Here is a 26,187-nt window from a genome sequence, read left to right as displayed (position 1 = left end):
CCTGATGGTTTTTAATTGTCATATTAATAAGCATTCAGAAAACAAAAAGCATTCAAAAAACAACGGCCCCTGCTGTATGTATGAATGAATCACATGGTTATGGTCACATGACTAAGAGAAGCAGGTTAAAGCCAGGGGAAAAGATGACAGCTAATTATTAATTTGCTTACACAATACAGTTAATTAAGCTTTGCCAGATGTTTCCTTTAATTACAGCTACATGGTTTCCCTTTGCAGGGCAGGGAACAGGACAGTTGAGACCTCTGTAAGACACAAAGCGGTGGAGACACAGCAATACCTCGTGTCCACATAATGACCTGATGTTTAAGTGTCATCGATGGTAAACAAGTGATAGCGGAACATGATGGCAAAGTGACTTCATGGAAGCAACTTGGGAATCATGTCCACGTAAATGAAACAGAGGCGTCTCCCGGAAACCCAGCAGACCCTGTCGGTGACACTTCTCAGCCGAATTCCCTAACCCACTTCTGAGGTACCGCAGCTGTTTGATTGGAAGTTAACTCCCAAGTAGGATAGGAATCCTCCAAGAATTGTCGAACAAAAAAAAACTTTTACTTTTTGAGAAGCCATGTTAGGCTTCCAGAACAAGCCATCTTACTGTGTCACATGACAAATATTAGAAGCAGAAAGTTTGTATAAAGTAGGTCACTAAATGGTCATCGTGCATATTCACTGAGCAAGCATTAAATTGTAATTATTTCAGTGCTCTCACATCAACACAAAGAAAATTTGCTTGTATATACTTTAAAATTATAATGAAGTATAAACACGTATATAAGAATCGTAAGTTATTAGTGTTGAGGGACCTAAGCCAAAGTTACTACAGCACAGCAGCTGGAGACATACGTGGAGTTTATCACCTACATCACATACAGAAACAGGCAGCAGATCTGACGGCGGCAAAGACACTGTACCGAAATCGGCGAGAGAATCCTCTCTCCCACCCCATCGTGTCTCAGGACCTGAAAGGGAAGGTGTCGAACTGGCGAGGCAAGCGGCACAGCTGGTTTGCTTCTGATGGTTTTCCCTTACATCGTTTCAACGACAAAGATCCAGAAAGGTCCGGAAAAGGTGGTCCATCTCCATCAGGACAGACAGGCAGAGGACAGCCGGTCGCCTTTTAATCTCATACCACGGCACCTCCGCGCCCTGCTTAGTCAGATAGATCCGTCAGATCGGCTCCTTCCCTCTCCTAAGCTCCTGTCTTGATCTTGTAGCTCTGCTCCTCCATTGCCCCTTCCTCCTCAGCAAGCTCGCGCTCCAGGGCCGCTTGCGGTCGTAGGTGCTGCTGGGAGCCCGTTCCTCCCGGGCTCTCAGGTGTGGTGAGTGCAGGAGAGCAAGAGGAGGGAAAGAAGAGTGAGAGCACCAGCCCCTCCTGGGCATCACAGGCAGGTCGGAACACGTGAGACAGAGTTCCGGCACTGAGACCGAGCCGGGTCTCTCTCTGGTTCCGCCTTCACGACTGAGCCAAGCCCAGAAACACACAGAGGCTCCCCAACCCAACTGCTCGATCACAGTACTTCTTCACGTACGCCCCCGAGGGAATCCGCTCCAAAGGCACGTCAGCGTGGTCTCTGAAAAAACAGCACTCAGGAGAATCGCCTACCGGAGGCGAGTGCTTGCCGCTCATTACTGATAAGAAGGTCATCTACACAGCTTGGGATCGCAGCTCACTGATTGACGATCTTCGCCGATAAACAGAGGAGTGTTCAGAAGTTCTGAAACCCCGTTGAAGAGCAGCCTGTTGGGTAACCGGTCCTGTCCACTTATTGACTCAGTCAGCAAGAGTCAAAGTCGTAAGTTAAGGGGACACAGATTCGATTTGGACCTTCAGCGGTGCGATGCTTCTCATCAGGACCCAACAGCAAAGGAGCAAGCGGACCAGATCCTGGAGTTTTACCGTGAATGTGCTGTGAATGTGTCTGTTCCCGCTGTTTTTGTGCCATCGTCCTGACATGCTTTTTCCCCGACTCATCAAAGTGGGGACACATTTACAGCAATTCACACACCGTGCTGGCTCTGTGATGTCAGACACCTAACAGAGAGCCCTCGTTTGAAGAAGTAGGCTGCTTAAATATAGAGGCCCCAACGGGGAGACGGCAGTCAGGTCCCACCAACATCGGAACTGCAAACCGGTCAAGATCCCAGCGGTGAGGAGCGAGCTAAGCTACAGGACACAGGCAGGTAAAGGCACAGACGATCAAAATCACGGACTTCTCTCCATGACGGCCTTGGGGATTCTCAACTTGAGAAGAATCACTATGGTCTTGGGAAGACGACTAACAAACACACGCTATGTTGTTTCAACAGATCCCGCACTCGTCTCCCAGGGAGCCATCACATCATTCAACAAGGGGTTTTGTACAGCAGCACGACCGATCAGCAGACGCTTCACTTATCCAGACACAGCAGGCTCAGTCTGTATGTGAACCAAATACTTGGGCACTACACACCAGCACTACAAACAGTTACACCTCAAGAAAAAGTCTGAATCACTTTCCTGTGAGCTGAATGTAATGAATATACTCAGGATGTGAAGGACTCCAGGGACCCCTCTGGCCTCCTTCAAGCCACTGGGCTCTAAAGTAGATCATCCTGGATCCAAATGGGACAACCCCAGGCTTAGATCATGGGACACTTAGTGGTAAATTAGCCAATCCTATGCTACGTGCTCCAAATGATACTTCCTGTCTTCATCAATATTACACCCAACCCCCACACGTTTTTTGGCCTATGCACTAAGCCTCAGAGTACAGCACCCAGCAAAGCTTTAGCCCACCGTTAAGCAGGCCTCGTCTCATCCATTTCCAACCATCTTTCTGAATGTTCTTCCTGCGATGCCTGTGGCGGGGAGGCCCAGGGAGCCCGCGATTGCCTTGTGTTTGGTTAAGCGGCTCACTAGACCCGGACTCTCACTCACCTGGCATCATTCTGCCCCCTCCATGAAGTAAATGACACAGTGCTGGAGTAAAATATACATTAATGTTTCAGTCATTGTTTTCAATTTATGGAAAGACCTGCCAGGTTTGCACTGAAACTGAACCAAAGGCAGAAGTCCAGCAGGAACCCTGCTTCTGTGGAGGTTTCCTCGCGTGAGCTGGCAGCTCTAAACTGCCTTTGCTGTGTATGTACACAGTGTTCTGAGATTGCACAGCCCTAATAGAGGTGGGTACTTTTATAGCTATTGATCTACTCAGTGACAGGTGAAAGATTGGGTGGGTGGGTGGATGGAGACACATCTATTAGCTTCATATTTGTCCACAAAACAATATTGATTTCAGACAGAAGATGTCCTTGGAGGCAAGAGCAACTTTCCACCCTGTACATTATAGTCTCACCCAGAATGAAAGAGCTTTACCGCTGATATTTGATTCTACGTTACACTTTTTTCCAGGTACTTTTTTGGCCTCTCAAGCTTAAAAGCATTTTTCAAATATCCCCAACACAACAAGAAGACATATGCCATAATTTCCCCAGGTAACAAAAGGACTATGTTGTGAGCCACAATGAAAGTGTATTAGCCAAAATACCAAAAATACAATCAAATGAAACAGACCAAACTTCATCTGCAAAACGCCGCAGGCAGTGTGAATTGCTTATCGTCATTACTCAAAAAGCTGTTCCAATACATCTACCTCATCACCGAACCATCCTCCTCATCACTGAAACACTCTCCTCATGACATCATTGAAACACCTTCCGTGTGACGTCATTGAAGCAGTAAGACTGGGATAAGAGATGGTAAGAGCAGGAGGGAGAGAAACTGAAGCCATATTCGTATATAATAATATCCTACTGTCACTATGTCGCAATCATGGATTTTTATTAATAAATCTATCCCTCTCTCTATTAATTAATAGGCTCTGAACATGCACACTCCCTCAGAAAAAAATATGACCCTTAAACCTGTCAAGTCTGTTGGTCCTGGTCACAGTCATGTCTTCACACTTACTCTCTCCCTCCTCTGCCCAAAGCTTAGACACAAATAGGCCCCACATGGAAAAAAATATATGCATGCTATTTACACACATACAAATAAAACAACACCTTATATTCACAACCCTTAATATTGCTTGCATATTTATGTGTTTTTAATTTGCAGAAACATCCTTTGAAAACTTTGCAGTGAAAACTTGCTGCGATGTTCCCAAAGTGTGAAGATGAACTTGCATCACAGGTCTGATCATACCATCGCTTTCTCACTGCTTTTATCTGGCAGGAAACTCATTCATTTTAAAAATATTCACAAGTTTCGCTGACTGTGACAGAATCGTCAAGGACCTGTCATTGAATATTTGGTACCATGTTTAATTTCTATTTCTGGAAAAGAAAATTCAAGGTTTATTTCTGATATCTAAAAGTCTTGGGAAGACAACATGGTCTCCAAAAGCCTTCTTTTAGCACCTGATATAAGTGAAGTAAATATTTGTTTCCTTGGAGTCTCTCGCTGTCAATTTTCCTGCTTCTAAGGAGGCCATTTAGAAACACAAATCAGCTGTCACTTCTAAAAATAATGTAGTTTCTTATGTTGTGTAGAATTTAACTTTCATCGTAATAAAGCCGCAACAAAATAAGTGTACGTACTGGGAATATTCTAGACAGGATCCAGTGGTCCCATCCAGGAAATGAATAGCTGGTCTTAATCTGCTTGTGTTACGTGACATGTGGTGACGAGGAACACGGTTCATATCTCCAGCAGCAGAGTGTCTGACATGTTGTGCAAACAAACATTCAGCTTTGCTACCAACTGTGCAATTGTGTGACACCTAGTAGGATAACTCTGTGCTGTCAATTACTGCCTGCTTCCCCCCAATGAGAACCAGTAGGCCAGCCAATCAGATATGTAGGTCACCGACCTCATAATCCCACCCATCCTGGACTTCAAAACCCAACTTGTCCAATCACCAGCTATTCACCCATTTCTCAGTTTTTTTGGTTTCATTGCTCTCTCCCTTTTGTATTTTAAAATGGATCATATCCCTCCCACCCTCTCCAAGAAAGCTGAACGGCAAACAGGCAGGTGGTGGGGGGTTACAGGTGCATTTTGGTCCCCCAGTTGGCTGGAATGCTGGGCGGGGTACCTGACGCTGTCTATCAGTTGCTGATGCTCTGCGCTGATCAGGATGTCGGGCAGGGCTGCCGCCAGGGTCTCCATATTCCTCTCGGCGGCGTAGTCCTTCAGCACAGCAAACAGATGCTCCTTCACATCCGGGTCATCCTTCAGGACCTCCTCAACCTGAACCGGAACACACACACGTGCAGAAGGTGTCACCTACAACTGTACACACAAGGGATGTCATTAATGACAAACAGCAAGAGCAATTAGTTATATGAGTATAAGTAAAAGTAATAGTAGTCATACCAGTATGAGTATTAAACTGGAAAGCATACTGCCTGATGTTTACTTCTGCTGTCCACTAGAGGGCACTGACTGACCTTCATGTTGAATTCCAGAGCCTTGTTCTTTCGGTCCTGACGCACACTGTCGCTGCTCTGCAGGACGCTGGGCTCCTTCAGGCTGCTGGTCATGCGCTTCAAGCGGCGGCCCTGCCGCAGGACGCCCAGGCGCAGCGTGCAGCCCTGCGACGCCTTAATCATGGCCGCCGCCGTTTCGTGTTGCCTCACAGGGATGCCGTTCACCTCCATCACGTAATCACCTGCCCGCAGCCCACTACGCTCCGCGGGGGAGTTGAACAGGCAGTCCTCCACCACCAGGGGGCAGTCCCCCACGATAGTGAACCCAAATCGACCGTCTGGCCCAGGAGGAATATCCATCTGTGGCATTAAAAATTATTTATAAATTCCACATAAAATCTGAATTTGGGTAAATAGGGAACAGAAGGCATAAATTTCACACATTTTATCTTTCTGGTTTCCTAAATGTCTAACGCAGAAATTATCTGTTTGATATACTGACACAGACACTAAACCAGGGTGGAATGGGAGTGTTCTGTTAGGCCACCATGAACGTTCGTGTTAGACCTGCATTTCTGCTAGGTAGGGGCGGTCTATGGGAGGTGTTTCTCCACCTGAGTTACTGCTTGTACACAGAAGTACAGAGATAAAACTAAACTGCCCGGTTTGAGCAAGCTCTTTTCAGGTTGGCCCCGCATGTAAACACAGATACCCTGGTATCCAGCTTGCTCACCTGCTGAATTCGGGACACCACGCCGATGCTGGGGGGGATGTTCTTCTGGGTCTTGGCCAGGGTGACCAGTGCATCCTTCCCCAGCGAGGAGACGTTCTGCCCCTCGATCTCCAGCACTTGGTCGCCGGGCTGCAGCCCGGCATGGTGGGCACTGCTGCCCTCGTCCACCGACAGGATGTAGCTGGGCCCACTGCCCCCCACCCGAAAGCCGAAGTCTTCCGGCCAGCCCTGGTTGGAGGCCGGCATCGTCAGGACTGTGCAGGCGGCAAGAGAGGGAGAGAGAGAGCCGCACAGGCTGAGTGTTAAACACAGCTAACCACAGCTCTGTGATGGCGAAATGCCTCATCCAAGACAGAGCAGCTGTCATTAGCTCCTGGAGAAAGCTGCAGACAGTTTACATTCACAGTTATTCGCACTTGTTTATTTAGCAAACCCTTAAAGCAACATGCAAGTGAGGAAAGCTCAGATCGGCACTCTGTCAGTGACCCTGTAGCGGGTGGCATTAACGGTCTCACTCAAGGGTACAGCAGTAACAGGGTCACTCTGCCAACTATAGCATTCGAGCCTGTAACCACATAACCCTGATTTACATTTTTTTACCTGGTATTCAGTTCACAGTATTAATGGAGTGGACCGTGCAATTAATCCAAAAGTTACCGAAAATGAACAACGACAACAATGTCAACATGTGTTCTTCTATCCACTTTTGGGTGGGTAGCCCATAAACTTCACCAGAAGAACAGATATTTGTCCACTTCACACACTGACTGTTCAGCCTGGTTCCTGCCCCCAGCTGACATCTTAAGACATCGAGCCTGGTTCTGTTAGTCTGACTGTACAGAACTTTGTCTGGCTATTAAAAACCTTAATCAAAGCTTTGATCTGCTCACACTGTGGATAAATGAGCCTGAGGTCTTTAAAAGCACAACGCAACACAGAGCAGCAGGCCGAAGTGCTCACACACAGATGGGGACACGCCCCTCAGCCTCCAGAGCGACCAGTCCGACAGCTCAGCTCCAAGCTGCTCCCACTTCAGGATTGCTGGCCTAATTCTATCCCCGCGGCCTCTTTTAAATCACAGGAGGTTGCTAAGCCAGCCCCAGCAGAAGCCGTGCATTCCAGATGCATCCGATCTCTCTTTCCTTAGCTTCCCAGTGCCACACAGTAAGATTCTGTCTGAGTTTTACCCAAGTGCTTTATAACTTGCTTACTGAGCACTTCAGGAGGTACGCCCACCGTATCGGAGTTATTTATACTGGGTCTGTGCTGGTTGAAGTTTACTGTTGGAATAAAACAGCTCATTTCAAAATGCTCACTATGTATCAGATTTAAGGTCAAAAGTGATCTAAACGCATAATGGAACAAAAGTAATCAGGAGCGATCGTTCTGACTTCGCGAGCAACTCATAGAGACCCCAGCAATAAAAGTGTGTCAGACATACAGTGTTACGCAGATAACAGCAATCCTGGGAGGGAAGGGTTAATACAAGCCAGGAGACTCTCATAAACTATGAAATTCTCTTTTGGAATCGGCGGATCACACTTTACAAGAAAATAAAGTGACTGCAGGAAGTAATTTAATGAACAGTCTGCTGCCTGTCAAACCTAGTGCTAATGAAAAGGTACATTTTTTTTAATAAATGCTCATTGACGTATGCAAATTTAGTGCACTAACGTCAGTCTGGTGATAACACAAAACAATGTGCTGTCCTGTCTAGAGCAGAAATTCTGGGGCAAAGCAAGAGAGAGGCAGCCTTTCAGTCCGAAAGTGAAACGTTAAGTTTCTAATTGGAAATTAAAAGAAAAAGCAAACTTACAGAAATCTTTGGAGGCAGAGCGTGATCCTGAGCGGCTCTGTCGCAGGGAGAATCTCCCCTTCCTGCTCCTCAGAAACTTCTTCATCATCTTGACTGGCTGAAGCCAGGGCCCAGGCGCCCGTCTCCGTATCCAGCGAGAATCCCCCTCCCTCCCCGCCAGCGGCACGGCAGGAGCCGGCAGACCACAGCGTCACATCGCTGAGGACGTGCTCGGAGAAGGATCCCACTCTCGAATCGGAAAAGAGCAGCAGAGAGCGGGGGGCGGCTGAGGCGGAACAGGAACGTAACAGGGCGCGTTCTACATCTCACCAGAGTTTGTCCAGTTATGTCCTTTTGAGTTCTAATCAGAAAAACTGGGACACACTAGCTGGGATCTTTAATAATTCTTTCACTGGAAAAGGTGCTGTGAAGCCCCAATTTTCTATAAATACCTCCCCCTCTCTCTTGTACACTCTGCCACTTGCTCTCTCCCCCCCTCGCTCTCTCTCGCTCTCTCACTCATTTTCAGATCAGTCTCTCTCTGAGGGACAGAGGCTGACCCAGAAACAGTGTGGCGGACCAAGGAAGGGCGATGGCAGAGTGAAGAGCAACTGGCGAGACAAAATGCATACTGTGAGCACTGTAAAAGGGAGATAAAACAGTGCGAACATTCTGGCCTATATTATAAGAGGCATCTGAAGGTCTCCTTCACAGGAAAATGAGAACAGCGCCCTCTGATGTTGGGGCAGAGGCACTACACCTCATGGCACAGCCACAAGCTGCAAAACAACTCCACAGAATAAAAGAAGACTTTCATACCATGTTCCAGGAGCCAACCTCGTAATGGCCTAATACTCCACGCAAACAGAAATAGAAATTAAGTGTCTGATTTAGTCAGATGTCCAGGTGCAAGGGAGGCAGTCAAAACAGGGCCCTATAATTCACTGCTTAACTGACACTTTTTATATTAAGTGACATATAAAACCGTTCATTACTTTGCATATTTTACTCAAGCTGTTCTGGTTAAAGGTCATGGCAGGGAGTCTTCTCCCGGGACTACGGCACATGTACTTGTCCAGGTCACTGCGAGCAGAAGTGGGCCGAAGGCAAAGGGAAGGATGGGGCAGCCAGCAGCTTGATGCAGCAGTAACGGCTGCTTTTAACACTGAACGCGCTCCCAAAGAGCACAGGGGCTTCCGGAAACATGGGGCTGCAATGACAGTGGTCAGATTGTTTGTGTTTGAGTGAATCTAGGTGTAACAGCAGCACTGCTGAATAAAAAAAACGACAGCTCTGACCTTTACCCTCTACATGCTGATCAGAGGTAGGGTGGTGATTTACAATCTTTCTTTTTTTTCCTGACCTGGTTTTCAGATTACAGTGTGTTCATCAGCATCCCGTTTGAAGGCCTTGGCTAGAATACCAGGTCAGGGAACGTAGGATCTGAGGATGTGTGAGTGAGCCATGGATCTGTGAAAGGACCCCCCCTACCACCCCCCCTCGCTGTTGATCAATCGGCAGGTGTTCTATTATGAGTTCCTTCAATGAGCCTGACGTGGAAATCTTCTTTGGTCAGGATTAGAGCGAAAGGTACCCCCATGTTGGTATTTTAAGAATCAGAAGCAGCCAGAATTTGGAGATTAAAGGCAACCATAGAGGTTGTCCAACCTGATTTAGATGTGAATTTCATGCCCTGGTATAAGAAAAAGAATAAAGAACAATTACTATTACACCAGTACTATCTCAAACAATATGTAATCTGATTAAAGGGAGACATGGGAACCAGCACGGACATCCAAGGTTTACATCAATTACATAGAATCTGACACAACATGAAAGGCAAGTCCTGCAAACAAGAACCAAACTGTACATTAAAATTAACTGCAAACTGTTTCTTAGCATGTTTAATTGTTCATATAGTTTACATGGCTGACTGATCAGATTTTAGCAATTATAGTCTTAGGTATTTCCCTTAGTAGTACTTAATAACTCCAGTCATGTGAAAAAAGAAAGTACACCCTGTTTAATTTCTAAGGTTTTAGGTCTACATATCAGGACAAAATAAAAAAATCATCTTTAGCAGGTCTTAAGATTAAAACCTCTAATAAACAACAACACATGACATATTACACTGTGTCATTATTTATCTAACAAAAACTAAGCCAAAATGCAGAAGCAGTGTGTGAAAAATTAAGTACACCCATACTTCTTCAATAGGAATTAAGAGGGTAAGTAGCACCCAGGTGTTGCTAATCAAATGCACTTGATTAACTGATCATCAACAACTGTGACCACCTCTAGAAAACCAGAAGTTCTGCAACGTTAAGAGAAATTGCAAAAAACCCAAGAGCTACATCTCACACTCTACAGGCCTCAGTTAGCAAGTTAAATGTTAAAGTTCATAACCGTACAATTACAAAAAGACTGAACAAGTGTGGTTTGTTTGGAAGGAGAAAGCCTCTTCTCTCTAAAATGAACATGGCAGCATAGCTAAGGTTTGCAAAGTTGCATCTGAACAAATCACAAGACTAATGGAACATTGTCCTTTGAACAGACTAGACCAAGGTGGAGATGTCTGGCCATAATGCACAGTGTCACGTTTGGTAAAAACCAAACACTGCAAAAACACCTCATACCAACTGTCAAGCATGGTGGTGGAGAGGTGATGATTTGGGCTTGTTTTGCAGTCACAGGACCTGGGCAACTTGCAGTCATTGAGTTGACCATGAACTCCTCAGTATAACAAATTATCATAGAGTCAAATCTGAGGCCATCTGTCCAACAACTGAAGCATGGCTGAAATTGGGTTATGCAACAGGACATTGATCCCAAGCACACCAGGAAATATACAACAGAATGGCTAAAAAAAAAAGTTATTTCCCACATGACTGTACATCAATTACATAGAATCATACACAACAGGAAAGGCAAGTCCAGGTCAAATTGCAGACAAGGACCAAACTGTAAATGAAAATTAACTGAAAATTGTGTTTCTTGGCATGTTTAATTGTACAAATAGCTTTACAAGGCTGCCCAATCAGATTTTAGCAGTTCCGGTCTTAGATATTTCCCTCAATATTACTTGACTAGTTTAAAGGACTGTTTTTCAGTCTCTGCCTTGTCTATAACTGGTTCATATTTCTTTTAGTGATGTGAGTCAAACATCCTGATTTATAGATACAAGATATGTTACATGCATACTTGGCAAGGAGGGTGTCAGCTGCCTGACAGTTTTTCCTGTGTTGTGTAATGCGAAAATGGGTCAAATCACTGGACAGATTTTAACTGTTTACTGTGGATTTACTTATTTTCATATGTAAATAGTGGGAATAAAAGCTCAAAAAGAAGAACCATTTTGGATCACTACCGGATGAGTACAGTTACTGGGGCACACGTCAGCTGCATCATTGCAACTTTAGCCTTCAGGATCTCGACACCAACACAGACAGCCTGGAAGCTTTTAAGCAGAAGGCGGGGACAGCTCTGACTGCCAAGAGATGCTTTTAATCACTGGTGTAGGGATGCAGAAGGCACTGAATCCTAACGAATTGAGAGACACCCCCCTCGCAGAGTTGCAGTCACAGCTGTTACACACAAAAGTGGCGGGACATGCCTGGGGAGCAGTTCCATATTTCAATCACCTTCTCATGTCGTTTTCATGGGACCCGGACAGACACTCGCTCATTCTGGATAATCATCAGGTCCTTCGGCCAAGCCCTCAAAGTGCAACGAGGCCATTCCAAAGCATTCCGAGATATAACCTAGGATACGTTTGACACAAAAGCGTGCAGCCACCTGAGAACCAGAACACCCCACGGCAAGGACAGCACATGAACCCGGCCCAAATGTGACACAGCCAATGGATGGATCCATAACTAATCCGTCTGATCTGCTTACAGACAGTGGGTGTTGGCCGCCCTGGTTCCCATACTGTCAGTGTGTAAGTTTGAGCTCCCCGCCACCCCTCAACTTTGCGCTGTGGTCCGGCAATCCTGGTTTGCAGTTAAAGTTGAGTGTGGTATACAGAACCAGATAAAAACTCCAACCAGCTCCTTCAGCCTGTAATGTGAAATGGCCAGTCGGTCAGTCAAGTGTTTCTGTTAGCTTTGCTCATTTTCCCAATTCTGTTGGTCTTGTTCACTTTTCAAATTCATCCGTCTTCTGCACCCGCTTGTTCTATTCAGGGTCGTAAGGGGACCGGAGCCTAATCTGAAAGTTACAGCCACAAGACAGGGAACAACCCAAGATGGGGTACCACTCCATCGCAGAGCACACTCACACACCAGTCACTCACCTATGGGCGTATTAATAACTCCATCCATTTTCCAAACCGCTTATCCTTCATTTCACCTTAAAGTTTGACATCCCCGAATAACTAGAGACTCACTGATTACATACAGTTACAGTACTGATAGGAAAATCTCAGCTAGTTTACTGAAGCATCTGCCATTTCACATCTAAACACTCAGTAAACGCTAACCTGGGGTACATACCACTTATGCTGGTATATTTCTCTCACAAGATCATGTTATGTCCATTAAAAACTATATATAATGTATAATTAGTAAAAAATTCCAATTAGCGTCTATTTGAGGAATGTGGTTTTAGTTCAGTGGTTTTCAGCCATTTTTGCACCACGACCCAATTTTTACCATTGCGCGACCCTATATCAGGTATAGGTTTAAATTCGCGCTATGATGAAATACGCAGGGGACTCTGAAATCTACGCGAATCAATGACTATCGCACAAATCTGATTGGATGTAGCAGTGAATTCAGTGTATGTGGTTTAGCTCATTGGATTGGTTGTGTTCACTAGTTTTGAAGATCCAAGGCCCGTTTATATAGGTTTATTCTAGGATTGGGGCTGGGAAATCTGATCGTGAATCAGCATAGGAGCTTGCTGGTTTTAAAACGCTCACATTTCCAACTCTGCCTTGTGACCCTTTCAGCACTCGCTGCGACCCAAATCTGGGTCGCAACCCACGGGTTCAGAATCGCTGTTTCAGCCAGCCGTTTAGTTAACGAACAAGATGAAGCGGTGCACGTGACTCACCGCCGTCACTAACATTTATTTCCCTTCTTGAACGGGCGCAGCCCACAGATCTGCCGAGTTAGTCGGCAAATGGCTCCTACAGTAAAATATAAATCACCTGGGGGGTTATAAGAGGGGCTCATACCGCTTACCTGAGGCCGCCTTTCTACCTTTGAAGGTACAGACCGCCTCCCTGTCTACCTGTTGGGCCCCGGCGGACGGGGATCCACCTTCACAGGCTCGTCCCCGTTTTCCGGGTCCCCCTTCCCACACATATCCCATATTTTCATTAATTTCGTGTCATTCTAATGGCTATTACTCGTCGGGAGCGCCACCGGCTCGCGGGATGAAGGAGGGGGTGGGTGGGGCGGTGCGAGCCGGGGCCACGTGACCCCCTACGTAATGACCCGCGAGCCGCAGTAGGAAGAAGAGCGAAAGCTGTGACGCGACGGAGTGAGTGGGTTAGTATTTCCAATTATACTGTTCGACATAAAAATGTAAAATGTGCGATAAATGCATCTTTCTGTAATGCTGTGCATTAAAAATAGCATTGCATGCTCATTCCATAATAAGAGTTTCCGAGTTTTCGATGACACCATATATTCGTCGTTTTATGTCATAATCATTTATATTTTTATTACCTCGATCATAACCAAGATAAGGATACTGTTACACTGCACTCCTCTAGTACGCCTGTTAGATGCGATCAGCTGTTCAAATTTCTCTTCTTTCAGTTGTCTAATGTTTATTTGTCCGATTCTGCATTGTGTAGAAATTCTGTAGAAATTCACCGGAATGACAAATGTCTACGAATGATTTATATTTATATGCATGATGCAACGTAATGAAAACCGCTTATAGTGTTATGGCGTAGATCACAGAGGGTCAGCCCGCTAAAACATGAGTTACGGGTCAACAGGGATTTGGGACTAGATTATTATTCAAAGCATAATCTGAATATCAGGTTTTCTGATGAAATACACATATCACCGCGGCTGTCCGAAGATCGATTCGAAACCACCTGATTCGGTTTTAACCACATGGAAGTGGGCACTGAGTGTTTGATTAAATTACTAAGCGGTCACTGCTTCTTTGACGTGCCGGATGCCGATGTTCACCTCTGAAATAAAACGTTTGTGTCTCGGTCCGGTGCCGTTGTTTTGTCCGAGTAAGATTTGTTGTGCCAAATGATTAGTTGACGGGAAGGTGAGACATTGCTGTAATTCCACACCGCGGTTTTATTCCCTTTGTCGTCATTTCAGTGATGATATTTCGCCGACATGCGTCCGAGAATGCAGTTAATTCTGAGACTACTAGTCGTTTGTTTGGTCTGTGGAGCCATCGTGAAGCTTGCATTGCAGCCCAGGTGAGGTCCTTATCTCTGTTTACCTACCTGCTGAATGCCTTGCCTTCTGTCTCCTGCAGATTATTTGAAGGGTGGGTTCATACACAGCATGTCTTTGACTCATTTAGCACATAGGATTAACTTATGTATAAAAACTGGTATGTGACTCAGACAATTTCCATCTAAAAGGAGTAGCCTGTATGCTACATGTGTATAAAGGAAGAAAGTTGGTTTATTTTCCTCTGTCTGAATCTCGTAATAAGCACTGATCTACTGTGTATGGGTGTTTTTCTTATTCTTTTTCCCTAATCACCATAGTCCAAAAACAGCAGCCAAGGAAACACTGATCAGAAATGTCAAGTTTTGGAAGAGTGTCCAAAAGAGTTCAGAGACCTGGAATGGCTCTCCTGTGGACAGGCATTTGCCTACCCCGGAGGCTGCAAAAGGAAGTGGGGTCACCGAGCCGGTCCCAAAACCACAGCCACACCTACAGCAGTCCAGCGGGAGTCCTCTGCGCATAGTGCACTTAGACCTGAAGGGGGCTGCCCCCAAGGTCAAATACCTGGAGCAGGTGAGGGGTCGGGTCATGCATGTCAGACAGATATCAGAGGGAATCCTTCTTACACGTACAGGGATTCATTCTCTGTACTGGCCACATTTTGACAGGCAGTGTCATCTACAAAGCAAAGCCTTAACACTGTAGCACCATTAAAGTATTAAGTGTGATCAGAGAGGGGGTGACGTGGTGGATTCATACAGTACCATGCATTTACATGTGGGACCCCAGAGGTTTGGGGCCCCCTGATGGCCACAGACAGACACTACGTTACGGCTGGGCCCCCAGAAACAACAAGCCCATCCCTGCTAATACCGAGACTTTCAAGTTAAATCGTCACTGAGGCTGTTGTTGATTTTTCTTATTAACCGCAGTAATTTCAATAATCACATTCCAAACCCCAGATTTATTCTTTAAATAAAGCCCTTGAGATCTTTATTTATTTTATGATTATTTGTTATTGTTGACACACCACAGCACACAGTGCACAACAACGAAATGTGTCCTCTGCATTTAACCCATATGTGACTTTCGTGACATAGCAGGGGGCAGCTAATTCAGTGCCCGGGGAGCAGTGCTTGTGGGCGGTACCTTGCTCAGGGTACCTCAGTGGTGTCTTGCTGGTTGGGGATTTGAACCTGCAATCTTCCGATTACGAGTGCGCTTCCCTAACCATTAAGCCACCACTGCCACTTCTGCCACTGCCACTTTAACTAATCTCACACCAACCGCATTTCAGATCTTCCCTCTGCTGTCTGCCCTGGGTGCTGATGGAGTCCTAATGGAGTATGAGGACATGTTCCCTTACGAGGGGGACCTCCATCTGCTCAGGTCTCCGCATGCTTACAGGTAGGCGTGGGGGGATCACCTGGGCTTCTCAGTTCATTCTGGTTTGCACAGAGTAACTGTTCCCTGTTCTTGTCATGGACCAGTTTGGAGGACATCCAAACCATAAGGACCTTGGCCCGTCTGAGCAAGCTAGAGATGATTCCTCTGGTGCAGATCTTTGGACATCTTGAGGTATGAGATGAGAGGGACCTCGTGTAAACTGACCCATCTCAGTGATAAAGCGATACCCCGGTACATAACCTGCGTTCTCCTACCCCCTCCCTCTTTCTGCTCCTGCGAGCAGTTCGTTCTGAAGCATGAGGAGTTCAACCCTCTGAGGGAAGTGGCAGCCTTCCCCAACAGCCTGAATCCGCACGCGCCTGGGGTTCGCACCTTGATCACGGACATGGTGATGCAGGTCCTGAATCAGCACCCAGATTCCCGCTGGTTCCACATCGGCGCTGATGAGGTGAGCCCTACTCTCCGAGCTCGGTATTCACGATCCCGGACGCCCAAGCGACAACATCTCAATGGTTCCCTTCGGTCCCGAGGTGTATGGGCTCGGCGAAAGCCAAGACTCCAAGAACTGGCTCCACGCTAATGAGGGGAACGTCGGAAAGATGTTCCTCAACCATGTGACGGCGGTAGCAGGATCTGTGCTGGAGAAGAGGCCTAACATCAGCCTTCTCATGTGGGATGACATGATGCGGATGATCAGCGTCGCGGATCTGAAAGGTACGGCTGTGAGCAGGTGGCAGGCGAAGAGCGCCGGCTGATTCGGGCTCCGAGCTTCAGGTTTTTCAGGAGCATCTGCTGAAATAAATCTAGCTGCTAACATCCCTGCGAGTCTCAGCAGCTCCACTGTCATCAGTGTCATGTTAAAAATGAAGCGACATAAAGGAAATTACAACCTACATGCACTGTATTGTTGCCACTTTCCCTCTGTCTCTCTCTTTGTCGTAAATCCCTGGTTTTGTAGCGTCGAATCTGCCCAGAATCGCCTCCCCTGTCATATGGAGGTACCGGCCAGATTTCAACACAGGACATGTTGGTAAGTTTCCTCTGTGTAAACAGCCTGGTTTGCAAGTCCAGTAAACTAACAGACATCTGTACTGATCTGTAAACCTCGAAAGAACAGAGATGAGCTATTCTGGTATCTAGAAAAGCACAAACCAGTAAGTCAGTTAGCTGTGCTAATCACTTTTGATGGAAAATATACTTTTTTGAGTCAAATTTTTGTATGTACTTTTTCCAGAAAGTTTAATCTCAAAATACCAGGATTCTGGTTTCGCGAGCGTCTGGTTTGCCAGTGCTTTCAAAGGGGCTTCAGGCGCCGACCAGCGCTGGACTCCTCTCGACCATCATCTGAAGAACCACCTGATTTGGCTGAAGGTCATGGAGGCCATGCCCAAGTACCCATCCATCTCCTTCCAGGGGATCATACTGACCGGCTGGCAGCGGTAAGACGCGGGTCGCCGCCCAAGCAGTCGACTTCTGCCTTGCCGTGTGATGGCCAGCTGATCATGCGTGTTCTTGGCGTGTTCTAGGTATGAGCACTTCTCGGTCTTGTGTGAACTCCTGCCTGTCGGTGTCCCTTCTTTGGCCCTCTGTCTTCAGACATTAAAGCACGGTGAGTAGAAGCAGGAGCTGCACACTGACGGTGAGGAGGTTCCACAAGGTCTTGGGGAGTAGAATTGATTAGAAAGCCTTGGGGCCCATGCTGCATATACAGACTCTGTTGTTCCCTATCATGTCGTTTCTCCTGTGCTAAAACCCAAACACCCGCCTCTCCTTGTCATTCTTCCCTGCTGCTTAATCAAACCCGCTTCTCCACATTCTTCCAAACAGTCAACCGTCCTCCCTTGCACAATATATATCTCAACTGAAATGCATCGTACAGTCACTTCTGGTTTACGGTGTTGCTGTACAGGCTTTACCAGATATATTGCAATAACGGGGGAACCTAGATTTACATCATTCTTTTGTCAAAATATAATAAGTGCATTCGTCCATATTGGGATGAGGGCCAATACAATACAATAGATAATAAAGAGAGAGTTAGACATGCCATTATTCACAAGGTCAGAGAGCAGTAGATATTGCAGTAGCCCAGCTCGCCTATTAGTGATGTCAGAAGCTTGCCGCTGCCAAACTCCACGTGTAAACAGAGCACCAGAATGTTGGGTCACCTTAAAGAAATGTGCGCTGTCTGTTTGGTGATTTACTGTCTGTTTCTGTGATTTCAGGCGATTTCAGTGACCAAGTCAAAAAGGAGGTCGAGCATATCTTGGGCTGCAAGCTTGACGTCAAGAACGGCACCTGGTACGGTGATGATGCTTGTCATCTGTGACAGACGTTCAGACTTGGGTCCATCCTGTCGTTTGTGCCTTTTGCAGGCCTTTGATGTTGCGTGAGACTCACTGTACAGTTCCGGTTTCTCCTACCATTTAACTGTAAGCACTTCATGCTCTCACAGTAAAAGCGGTTCGCCCATACCTGTAGGTACAGAAACGCTCCCATTTCGCTTTGGAGACGTGTAAGGTGGGAAAACTGGGTGTTAGTGTATAAGTAACACTATAGGCAGGCAGGTCTCTCTGATGACGGCACTGTGCTTCCTTTCCAGTGAAGGCAGTGGTGCTTTTTCTGGCTCGGAGCTGTACCACATGGTGCACCACATTCACACCAACCTTCAGAGCGACATGAAGGATCTGTTAGGAAACCGGTGAGTATGTTGGAGGGGGGACGCTGAACTGCAGCAATGAAATATGCGAGAATCTGTCATCAGATGGTTGATTTATCAAATGACTGATAAAAGGGAAACGTGAGAGGAATTTTTCCTGTGTTCTAATAATGGCACAGTAATAACATTAATGAAGTTTTCAGGTGTCTAGGGAAGGTGGATGGACAGAATTCTGAAAAAAATTGTGTAGAGTTTGGACAGTTCGTCCAAGCATCCTGTCCGTTTGTCTTACAGTGAGCTGCAGGGGGTGTTCTCACTGTATCACAGGAAGTACCACATCGGCAACCCTCGAAATCTCGGCATTTATAAAACAAAAATGGAACAGTAAGTGTTCTTCGCTGAATTTGGTCGGCATGCCGCCCAGTGTGTCTGTCGTAGGGGGTGGTCAGATATTTGTTTGCCACGGTGGTGGTAGTGAAATACAGCATCACCTGCCTTCCAGGGGAAACCTTCATAGTAGTTTTATTTGAAAAGCACCCATATATGCGCCTGGTAACACCCACAGCCTGCTCCTTCTGATAACAGGTCATGTGACCACAGCATGCAGGGTCACGGAGGGTCATGTTTGCTTAACCATTAGCATGGGCGGGAGCATGATCTAATGGGTTTCAGAGATGGTGTTATTGTTCATACCGGACACGGTGCATCCTGGGATTTTCACACACTACAGCGTCTCGAGTTTACAGACAATGTGATGATGCGTTCCTGTGTCTGAAAACACTTTGATATAATAAAGGTCATAGGATAATGGCAAGACTGGTTAGTGCAGAAGTAAATGGTCAGTCAGTGCGGCAGAGCAGGTGTCCCTGATCACATGACACCCCAAACTTTGGAGCAGCTTTAAAGGCAGGAAAGGCGTGGTACCCGGTATTCGGTATCTAATATAATGAGTGCTGGGTGTGGATCGCAGTATGTTTGTCTGTGCCCCTGAGCTGAGTTTTTCAGCCGGGGGGGGGGGGGGGGGGAGTAGTCCCCCGTAGTCACATTCCTGGGAGGGGCTTATGTCTGACGGCCTCACGTTGACCCCGCAGGGCTCTGAAGCACTGGGAGAGCTACCTGGAGAACTTCCGCGTCCAAATGGAGGCCATTTACTTTCCCGACACGGTGGAGGAGTGGATGGACGAGAATGTCAACCCGAGCATGGACCAACTCAGGGGCCTGGTGGCAGATCTGGGCCAGATAATTGCCCTCGAGGGCAAGCCGAAATCTGCTCGCCTGTAGCTGTAGGGGTAACTAAGAGGTAATAATGTCCAGCTGCTCAGAGTTCCTCAAATGCGGCCTGGGGCCCGGCCCCATCGGCCCCCGCATCTTTGGGAGGTTTGCGTGGGTCCTGTGTTTTCCTCTTGCCGTTCCTCCCTCTCTCCCTCCTTTTGAGACCAACTGCCATTGCTCAGAGAACTTTGCACTGTGTAGCTGCATTCTGCTCTGATTGGCTGGCCATCCTTGCCGAAGATGGATTATGCTGCTGTGTGCTGATTAGTCACTGGCCAGTGGCGCACATGCGCCTGAGCGCGAGGCAGCGTCTCCTAGCAACAAGTGGTCCACAGGTCTTGGGCCCGCTGAAGGACACCATCAAGACAAAACTACCTTTTAGTTCCTCACTTGATCAAAAACCACTTTTGGGTGTTGTTTGTGAGCCAGATGTTCTGCTTAAGATGTGGTAATCTACCCCTTAATGTAAAATACAGGGAATGTGTATTTTTTTGGTAGAGCTAATTATCGTGTAACTTTTTAATCAGACTGTGCAGTGATACTGTAACACGAAGCACTTTGCTAGTAGCGACCATAGGCGTCGTCGTCAGGCCATTCGCCGAGTTTCTCAGGTTGTTTTTTCATTCTTGTACGAGGTATGTGTGATATAACACAATACACACTTTTGATTTGTGTAAGTCTGTCTGCATGATTTATTTGAAAGCTGAATTTAGTTTGACCCGCTGTAGCTGGTCAGCGGCGGCAGCTAAACAGCAGTAGCTAAGGTGTTTCGGTAGTAAGCCGTCGTCGGATCTTCCCGCACATTTCAGGGATGCAGGGAGGTCATCCTTCAAGTATTATATTTTAATATAATATTTTAACGTTTTTTTTTTTATAGATTCACGTATAATCCATACACGAATTTTAAAGCAGCAACTGTCGCTGTGTCAGCTGTTTTGGGGGATGATTTTTTTCAGTATTTCACACGTCAAAACAAAATCACAATTCAGTGGTTTTATTAAACACAAAGTCTCACCATCCCAGCCCGATATATATATACACATTTAAAAATAAAAATCCCGTTCAGCAGCCCAACCATTACAAACAGCAATTTAATCAACATTTGTAATCATAAAAGCTGACGTCACCTGATCAACGGGCCAATTTACCTTTGTGACAATAACTGGAAATATATTACTGCTATAGAGGAGCATAACATTTAAGTGCCTAACGACGACTGAGACGTCTTACGAAGCCCAACGCAGCATTAGTCACAGGTGGTCACTCTGTGAGGGACGCTGTGTTTTGGGGACGACATGGTGACATGCCCAGAGTGAATCCCCTCCGAGTTATCAACAGTGAGGGACCACTCCCCTAGTACAATGAAAGAAAGATTCGGCTTAACATGTTAGCTTGGCGGCCTCTGCTGGCTCCGTCCTCCCAAAATGACAAAGCTGTTTGAGACTCTACTGAAGTAACTTCATACCTAAGCTCCCCCTCCAAAGAAAATCTATTTGCTGCACACCAGCTCCGTTCTCTGTTCCCCGCTAATGGCGGTCCGTCTCCCCACCACTCTCATCTGCAGATCCTCACGCCCCCCCCCCTTTCAGACCTTCGGTAGCCGGGGGGGGGCACTGAGGAGCCCCCACTGCAGGGCCAGCATGGCCTGCGGAGGCAGCCTCTCCTTGGGCTTCCGGAAGCTGTCCCTCTCCTTGCGCAGCACCCGCAGTACTTCCACGGGGTCAGTCTTCCCCGTGAATTTCTGAACTCCCTCCTCCCTGTAAGGTGGCGAGGGGGACAAGATCACATGGATCCCACCCACTGTCCACGATTGGCTGATATAAATGTGATACCGTGGGGTTGGTCAGCATAACTAATTATGCAGTTACCAGCATGCTTTGCACCGCACCTCACATCAGAAGGCCTTTTATGTTGTCCCCCACAAACGGCTCTTGTTTAAGCTCAAAGCTACAAGGATTTTAGGAACTGTAGCAGCTTGGATAGAAAACTGGTTAACAGACAGGAAGCAGCGGGTAGTTGTTAGAGGCACAATGTTATAGTGGGCCTGTGTTCATAGTGGGGTACCGCAGGGTTCAATTTTAGGACCACTACTGTTCCTAATTTACATTAGTGATATTGACACCAATACCTACAGTAAACTGGTTAAATTTGCAGACGACACCAAGATGGGTGGTGTAGCAGATACTGATCTAGCAGCACAGAGGCTACAATATCTTATCTGCTTCTAGTGTTAAGCCAATGGCAGCTGTTGGTTAATTAGCACAGCAACCTCCATTTTAAAAGAGCTGTCATCTCCTTTATTAAAATTACTTGTGCAACCGCCACAATAGGTTTATTTGCACTCTGTATGTGGGTCTGCTGCATCGGAACACTTTGCGCCCTCTAGGGTTATGGCATGACATAGAATGGACAAGGTGGTGTGTTAAGTATGCGACCGATTGTCGTCACCAGTGTGTTTGATTTCATTTTGACTCAGATGTCGTTTGAAATACACGGCCACGATCACTCATGTCTCCGGTCCTTTCAGTCCATCCCCTTCACCTCACGCCCCCCCCAACCACGTGTGCCCTAGACAGGGATTAACTCACGAGAGCCGCAGGAAGGGGTTGTACTGGAACTCATCCACAAGCGTGGACGGCACAGTGGGCTTGTCGTCGTCGTCCCGTGCCTGAGGGGACACACGCCAGCCAGCAGGTGAACAGACAAAATGTGCCCGACCATATTCTAGAACTTAGTAGAACTTTCTAAGTCAATTGAGACGATGAATTGGACCCCCATCTCCTGCAACATGACCATGGTCCTGGCTGTGGGAAAGGTTTGACCCCGAGGGGGGGGGCTGAGACGTGGGGAAAATGCTACCGAACCCCCCACCCCCCCCCTCCGCCGCTTACCCTTGCCCAGCTCAGCATCTCCTTCACCTTCTCGTTGTCTGGCTCCACCTTCAATGCGAACTTCAGGTTCTTGATGCTATACTCGTGCCCACAGAAGACCTTCTGAAACAGCAGCGTAGAAAGACATGGACGTTCTCTCATGGTAAAAGCGACCAAGCTGGAGGTGCTGCCATGCTGACAGGCTCAACAGTCCTGCATGTAAAAGCTTGTTTTTATAAAAGAATGACTATTAGCAGTTATAATATGAAACGCCTGTGGTTAGTGCCAAGAAAATAACAAGATATAAAATGTGAGAGAACAGGGAAATCACTTTAAAAGTGTAAACCTGAGGCTGACACAGGAAGCTGGAGCCATTCTGCTACATTTACAGCATTTAGCAGACACTCTTTCAGAGCGACTTACAACTGCCGTGACTGTTCTTCGATCTATAAGCTAGACCTAATATCAACAACTGTCGTCATGATCAAGTTAACGCTAAGAACGTTGTCTAATAAAAAACAGTGCACAGGCAAACATTGTTAGTGGATTTTTTTTTTTTTTTTTTTTAATGGAGAGAGTGGATAGTAAGACAGGTATTAGTCTCATAGGTAAGAGTTAAGTGTTGGTGGTTTGAGATAAGCAGCGCTTGCCACATCATGTGACCTCTGATGTCACTCCTATTACTGACTCCATTTCCTCTCAGCTGTCACTCCTTTGTATGACTGTGTTGTTTTGAGTCCCCGCAAGGTGAGAAGAGCTCAGGAAAATAACCAGTATGCTCTAACCCCAGGTAAACTCCCCCCCCCCCCTGCCCCTACAGTCAAGGCCTGGCTGCTTATCTGATTCAACACAAAGTGCATGATTCAGCGGTTTCCATGCAGACATCCCTGAGCCGGGCTCCGCTTTCTGCCTAAGGTCAAGCTGACTGATTCCCGTCCCGGAGCATGACACACGGCTCGACACGCTTTCTCTCGCGGACTTTGAGTCAGCGAGTCCCCATACAGATACACAAATAAGGCAGTTAATAATAAGTGACTCATGAACACACCGGCTTTTTGTTAATACATGAATTGCCTTACGGTGCGTAATCATCCCCTAATAAGAGGCTGCCTGTTGCCGCCAAACCTCGTGCAGCGACACTGGGAATTTTGGGTCTGTTCTGGCACTGAAATGTCTTTGTTTTTGACCAAGTTACAAAGAAGCAATTTGCTATTAAAAAATATTTAACAACTGGTGAAACAGCCTGCCGGGGCTGGAACACGACTCCACCCGGCTACACCGACACCGGGGGGGGCAGTGCGGGGAGGGAGGGGGCTGTTTTTATCTGTGCTCAGGCGTGTTGAGCCTCCTGATAGGGGTTGAACTGAATTTCTATCAAATTTCTACTAACTTAGGCACCCAGATAATGCGACTGGGAGTCGATTTACTCCCTTCATAGGAACAAAAATACTTTATTGATTTTTTATTTTAATGATTATTCTTTTTTAAGATTATCTTGAAATATAGCATACCTTGAAACTATATGTTTAAAAATCAGCTTAAAAGTTTACCATGCATTCATTCTCCAATACAATCATAATCATTTTCATCCATCCATCACCATAACCACTTAATCCCAACCGGGGTCACAGGGAGGACCAGAGCCTATCCCGGGAACAACGGCCGGGCTGGAACCAACCCTGGGCAGGTGCCAACACATCGCAGGGTGCACACACTCACACACTCACGGGGCCAACGTGAGCTGGAAGCGGAGCCCGGCGCCGGCTGCGGGAGACTGACCGTTTCCTGCGGCAGGGAGCCCAGCACCTCGGTCAGGTTGCGGTGCATCTGCTCCGCCGTTCCTTCCAGGAACCTCCCACATCCGGCCAAGAAGAGCGTGTCCCCTGGCGAAGCGGGACGGGAGGTGGCGTGAGGGGGGGGGCACGGGCACCGCGGCAGACAGGGCGCTACGTCAGGGGCACGCACCGGAGAAGACGGCCGGGGGGTCGTCGCATCCGTCCTCCCACACGAAGTAGCACATGTGACCGGAGGTGTGGCAGGGAGTGAAGAGGCAGCGGACGTTGAGGGAGTGAAACTGCGGGGCAGAAGTTGGGGGGGGGGGGGGCACTCAATATTTGTTTATTTAGCTGATACTTTTGTCTAAAGTGATAAAGTAGGGGGCAAATGGGGATTAAGGGCCTCGATGAAGAGCCCAACAATGAAGTCACTCTGCCAACTCTGGGATTCAAACCAATAACCTCACAATCACAGGCACAACATCCTAACCTGATGAGCCACACACCATATGTAATGCACAAATGAAAATGTTTAAAACTGTAAAGGGGTGTCTGTGCACCTTGAGCTCCTGGCGGTCGGTGACCTTATCCGTCAGCGCCTCGATGCGATCGTCCCCTCCGTACACCCTGAGACCCGGCAGCTCCTTCACCAGCGCTGCATTCCCCCGGGCATGGTCCCTGAGGAAAGGGAGAGCCGAGATTCTCCACCTCCCATCAGCGGATACAACCACACCCTAAAATCCTTATTACCCACACTCAGAGCAGGAAGTACTGCTCCAGTTACTCCCACGAAACTAAACACTGACACTGTCACTAATTGATCTTCGGTGTTTACCAGCTGGATGGGGTGGACCGAGCATTAGGGGAACAGGGGCTAGGTTTACCAGTGATGGTGGGTGGTCAGGACGGCCGTGAGAGACAGTCCCTCCCGTTTGACGATCTCCAGCAGCTGTTAAAAGCCAACCCGAGAGAGTCAAAACAATATCACACAGGTTGGTCTCACTTTAAGCTGGGGGCGATTTAAGCAACGTACTGACCGTGTCGGAGAATGATTAGACTTTACATGGGAAATCAAATAGCTTGCATGGGTTACCGTCACCCGAACCGTATTCTGATCACATGCAAACAATACAGAAAACATTACCGCAGATATGTTCTCGCATCTCCAGCTGATTTTACAGTTTAATATGACAGATGTCCGCTATATAGAGCAGCCCCGGCGTGCATCGCTCCCTCACCCGGTGCGGCACGGCTGGGTCCACCGCCACGGCCTCCCGGCTCTGCTCGTCGATCACCAGGTACATGTAGTTATCCTCCAGGATGGAGATCACCTTGACTTTCATGCCGCAGCGCTCCCGGGGGGCATGCAGGGGGCCCGACGCAAGGCGGACGCAGCACCGATACACCGCGGAAACAAACTGCAACTAAGCGTCCTTTAAAAATGCGCTTTCTGGTGCGTGTTAGCCAAGCGGCCGGCCGAAGTGCATGTGCACCGCCCAGATCTGCACGTCGGGCCGGCGGAAAGCCGAAATTACCGAGGGGGAAAAAGTGAATCGCGAACGATCATTAACTAACACAAGGCGGCCATCTGAGCGGGAAGGCGTCCGCTAAACACGACATCATCGCCCGCATCCACCGGGGGTGTTTTTACCTTAATTAACAGCAATGCCGCTCCCCGTGTTTCCGATCGGGGGAATTAGCAGCTCACATCGCGTCTAAACCGCAGTAAAGGAACCGGAGACCGAGCCCATTAAAATGGTGGCCCTTTCCACACCCCCGGCTACTCGCTTTAGCGGCCCCGGTTTCTGTCCGGTACCAGGCTGCAGTACCCGCTGACCCTGTGTTTACACAGCTTCCTGCAAC

General features: G+C 47.4%; 3 protein-coding genes across 6 annotated transcripts in view; 1 reads left to right on the top strand and 2 right to left on the bottom strand.

The window, feature by feature from the left end:
• The window catches only part of grid2ipa (glutamate receptor, ionotropic, delta 2 (Grid2) interacting protein, a), a 30,327-nt gene extending 16,990 nt beyond the window's left edge, over nt 1–13,337 (bottom strand). The window contains exons 1-5 of one of the 4 annotated variants that reach the window (XM_072704897.1): nt 13,151–13,337; nt 7,986–12,173; nt 6,170–6,423; nt 5,458–5,796; nt 5,103–5,257 (exon numbers count right to left, since the gene is read on the bottom strand). In XM_072704897.1, the coding sequence (XP_072560998.1) occupies nt 5,103–5,257; nt 5,458–5,796; nt 6,170–6,423; nt 7,986–8,073 (836 nt within the window). In that variant the 5' untranslated portion in view covers nt 8,074–12,173; nt 13,151–13,337. The other 3 variants (XM_072704898.1, XM_072704899.1, XM_072704900.1) reach the window with 3 other exon arrangements.
• LOC111849357 (hexosaminidase D) lies at nt 13,321–20,356 on the top strand. The gene is made up of 14 exons (XM_023822169.2): nt 13,321–13,459; nt 14,261–14,364; nt 14,662–14,914; nt 15,639–15,748; nt 15,832–15,919; nt 16,032–16,196; nt 16,279–16,462; nt 16,707–16,778; nt 16,983–17,187; nt 17,275–17,357; nt 17,974–18,049; nt 18,351–18,449; nt 18,702–18,791; nt 19,499–20,356. The coding sequence occupies exons 2-14, from the start codon at nt 14,279–14,281 to the stop codon at nt 19,686–19,688; spliced, it is 1,701 nt and encodes a 566-aa protein (XP_023677937.1). The 5' UTR covers nt 13,321–13,459; nt 14,261–14,278; the 3' UTR covers nt 19,689–20,356.
• Nucleotides 20,357–20,657: 301 nt separating this feature from the next.
• Nucleotides 20,658–26,128, bottom strand: LOC111849360 (hydroxyacylglutathione hydrolase-like protein). Its single transcript, XM_023822171.2, has 8 exons — nt 25,563–26,128; nt 25,209–25,273; nt 24,885–25,002; nt 24,515–24,623; nt 24,329–24,432; nt 22,571–22,672; nt 22,268–22,347; nt 20,658–21,436 (listed from the first exon to the last, which is right to left on the bottom strand). The coding sequence occupies exons 1-8, from the start codon at nt 25,665–25,667 to the stop codon at nt 21,265–21,267; spliced, it is 855 nt and encodes a 284-aa protein (XP_023677939.1). The 5' UTR covers nt 25,668–26,128; the 3' UTR covers nt 20,658–21,264.
• Nucleotides 26,129–26,187: the final 59 nt, after the last annotated feature.

Source organism: Paramormyrops kingsleyae, chromosome 22 (assembly GCF_048594095.1).
Source record: "Paramormyrops kingsleyae isolate MSU_618 chromosome 22, PKINGS_0.4, whole genome shotgun sequence".
Classification (NCBI taxonomy): Eukaryota; Metazoa; Chordata; class Actinopteri; order Osteoglossiformes; family Mormyridae; genus Paramormyrops; species Paramormyrops kingsleyae.
The sequence above is the reverse complement of the archived record's forward strand: the minus strand, read 5'-3'. Positions and strand labels throughout refer to the sequence as shown.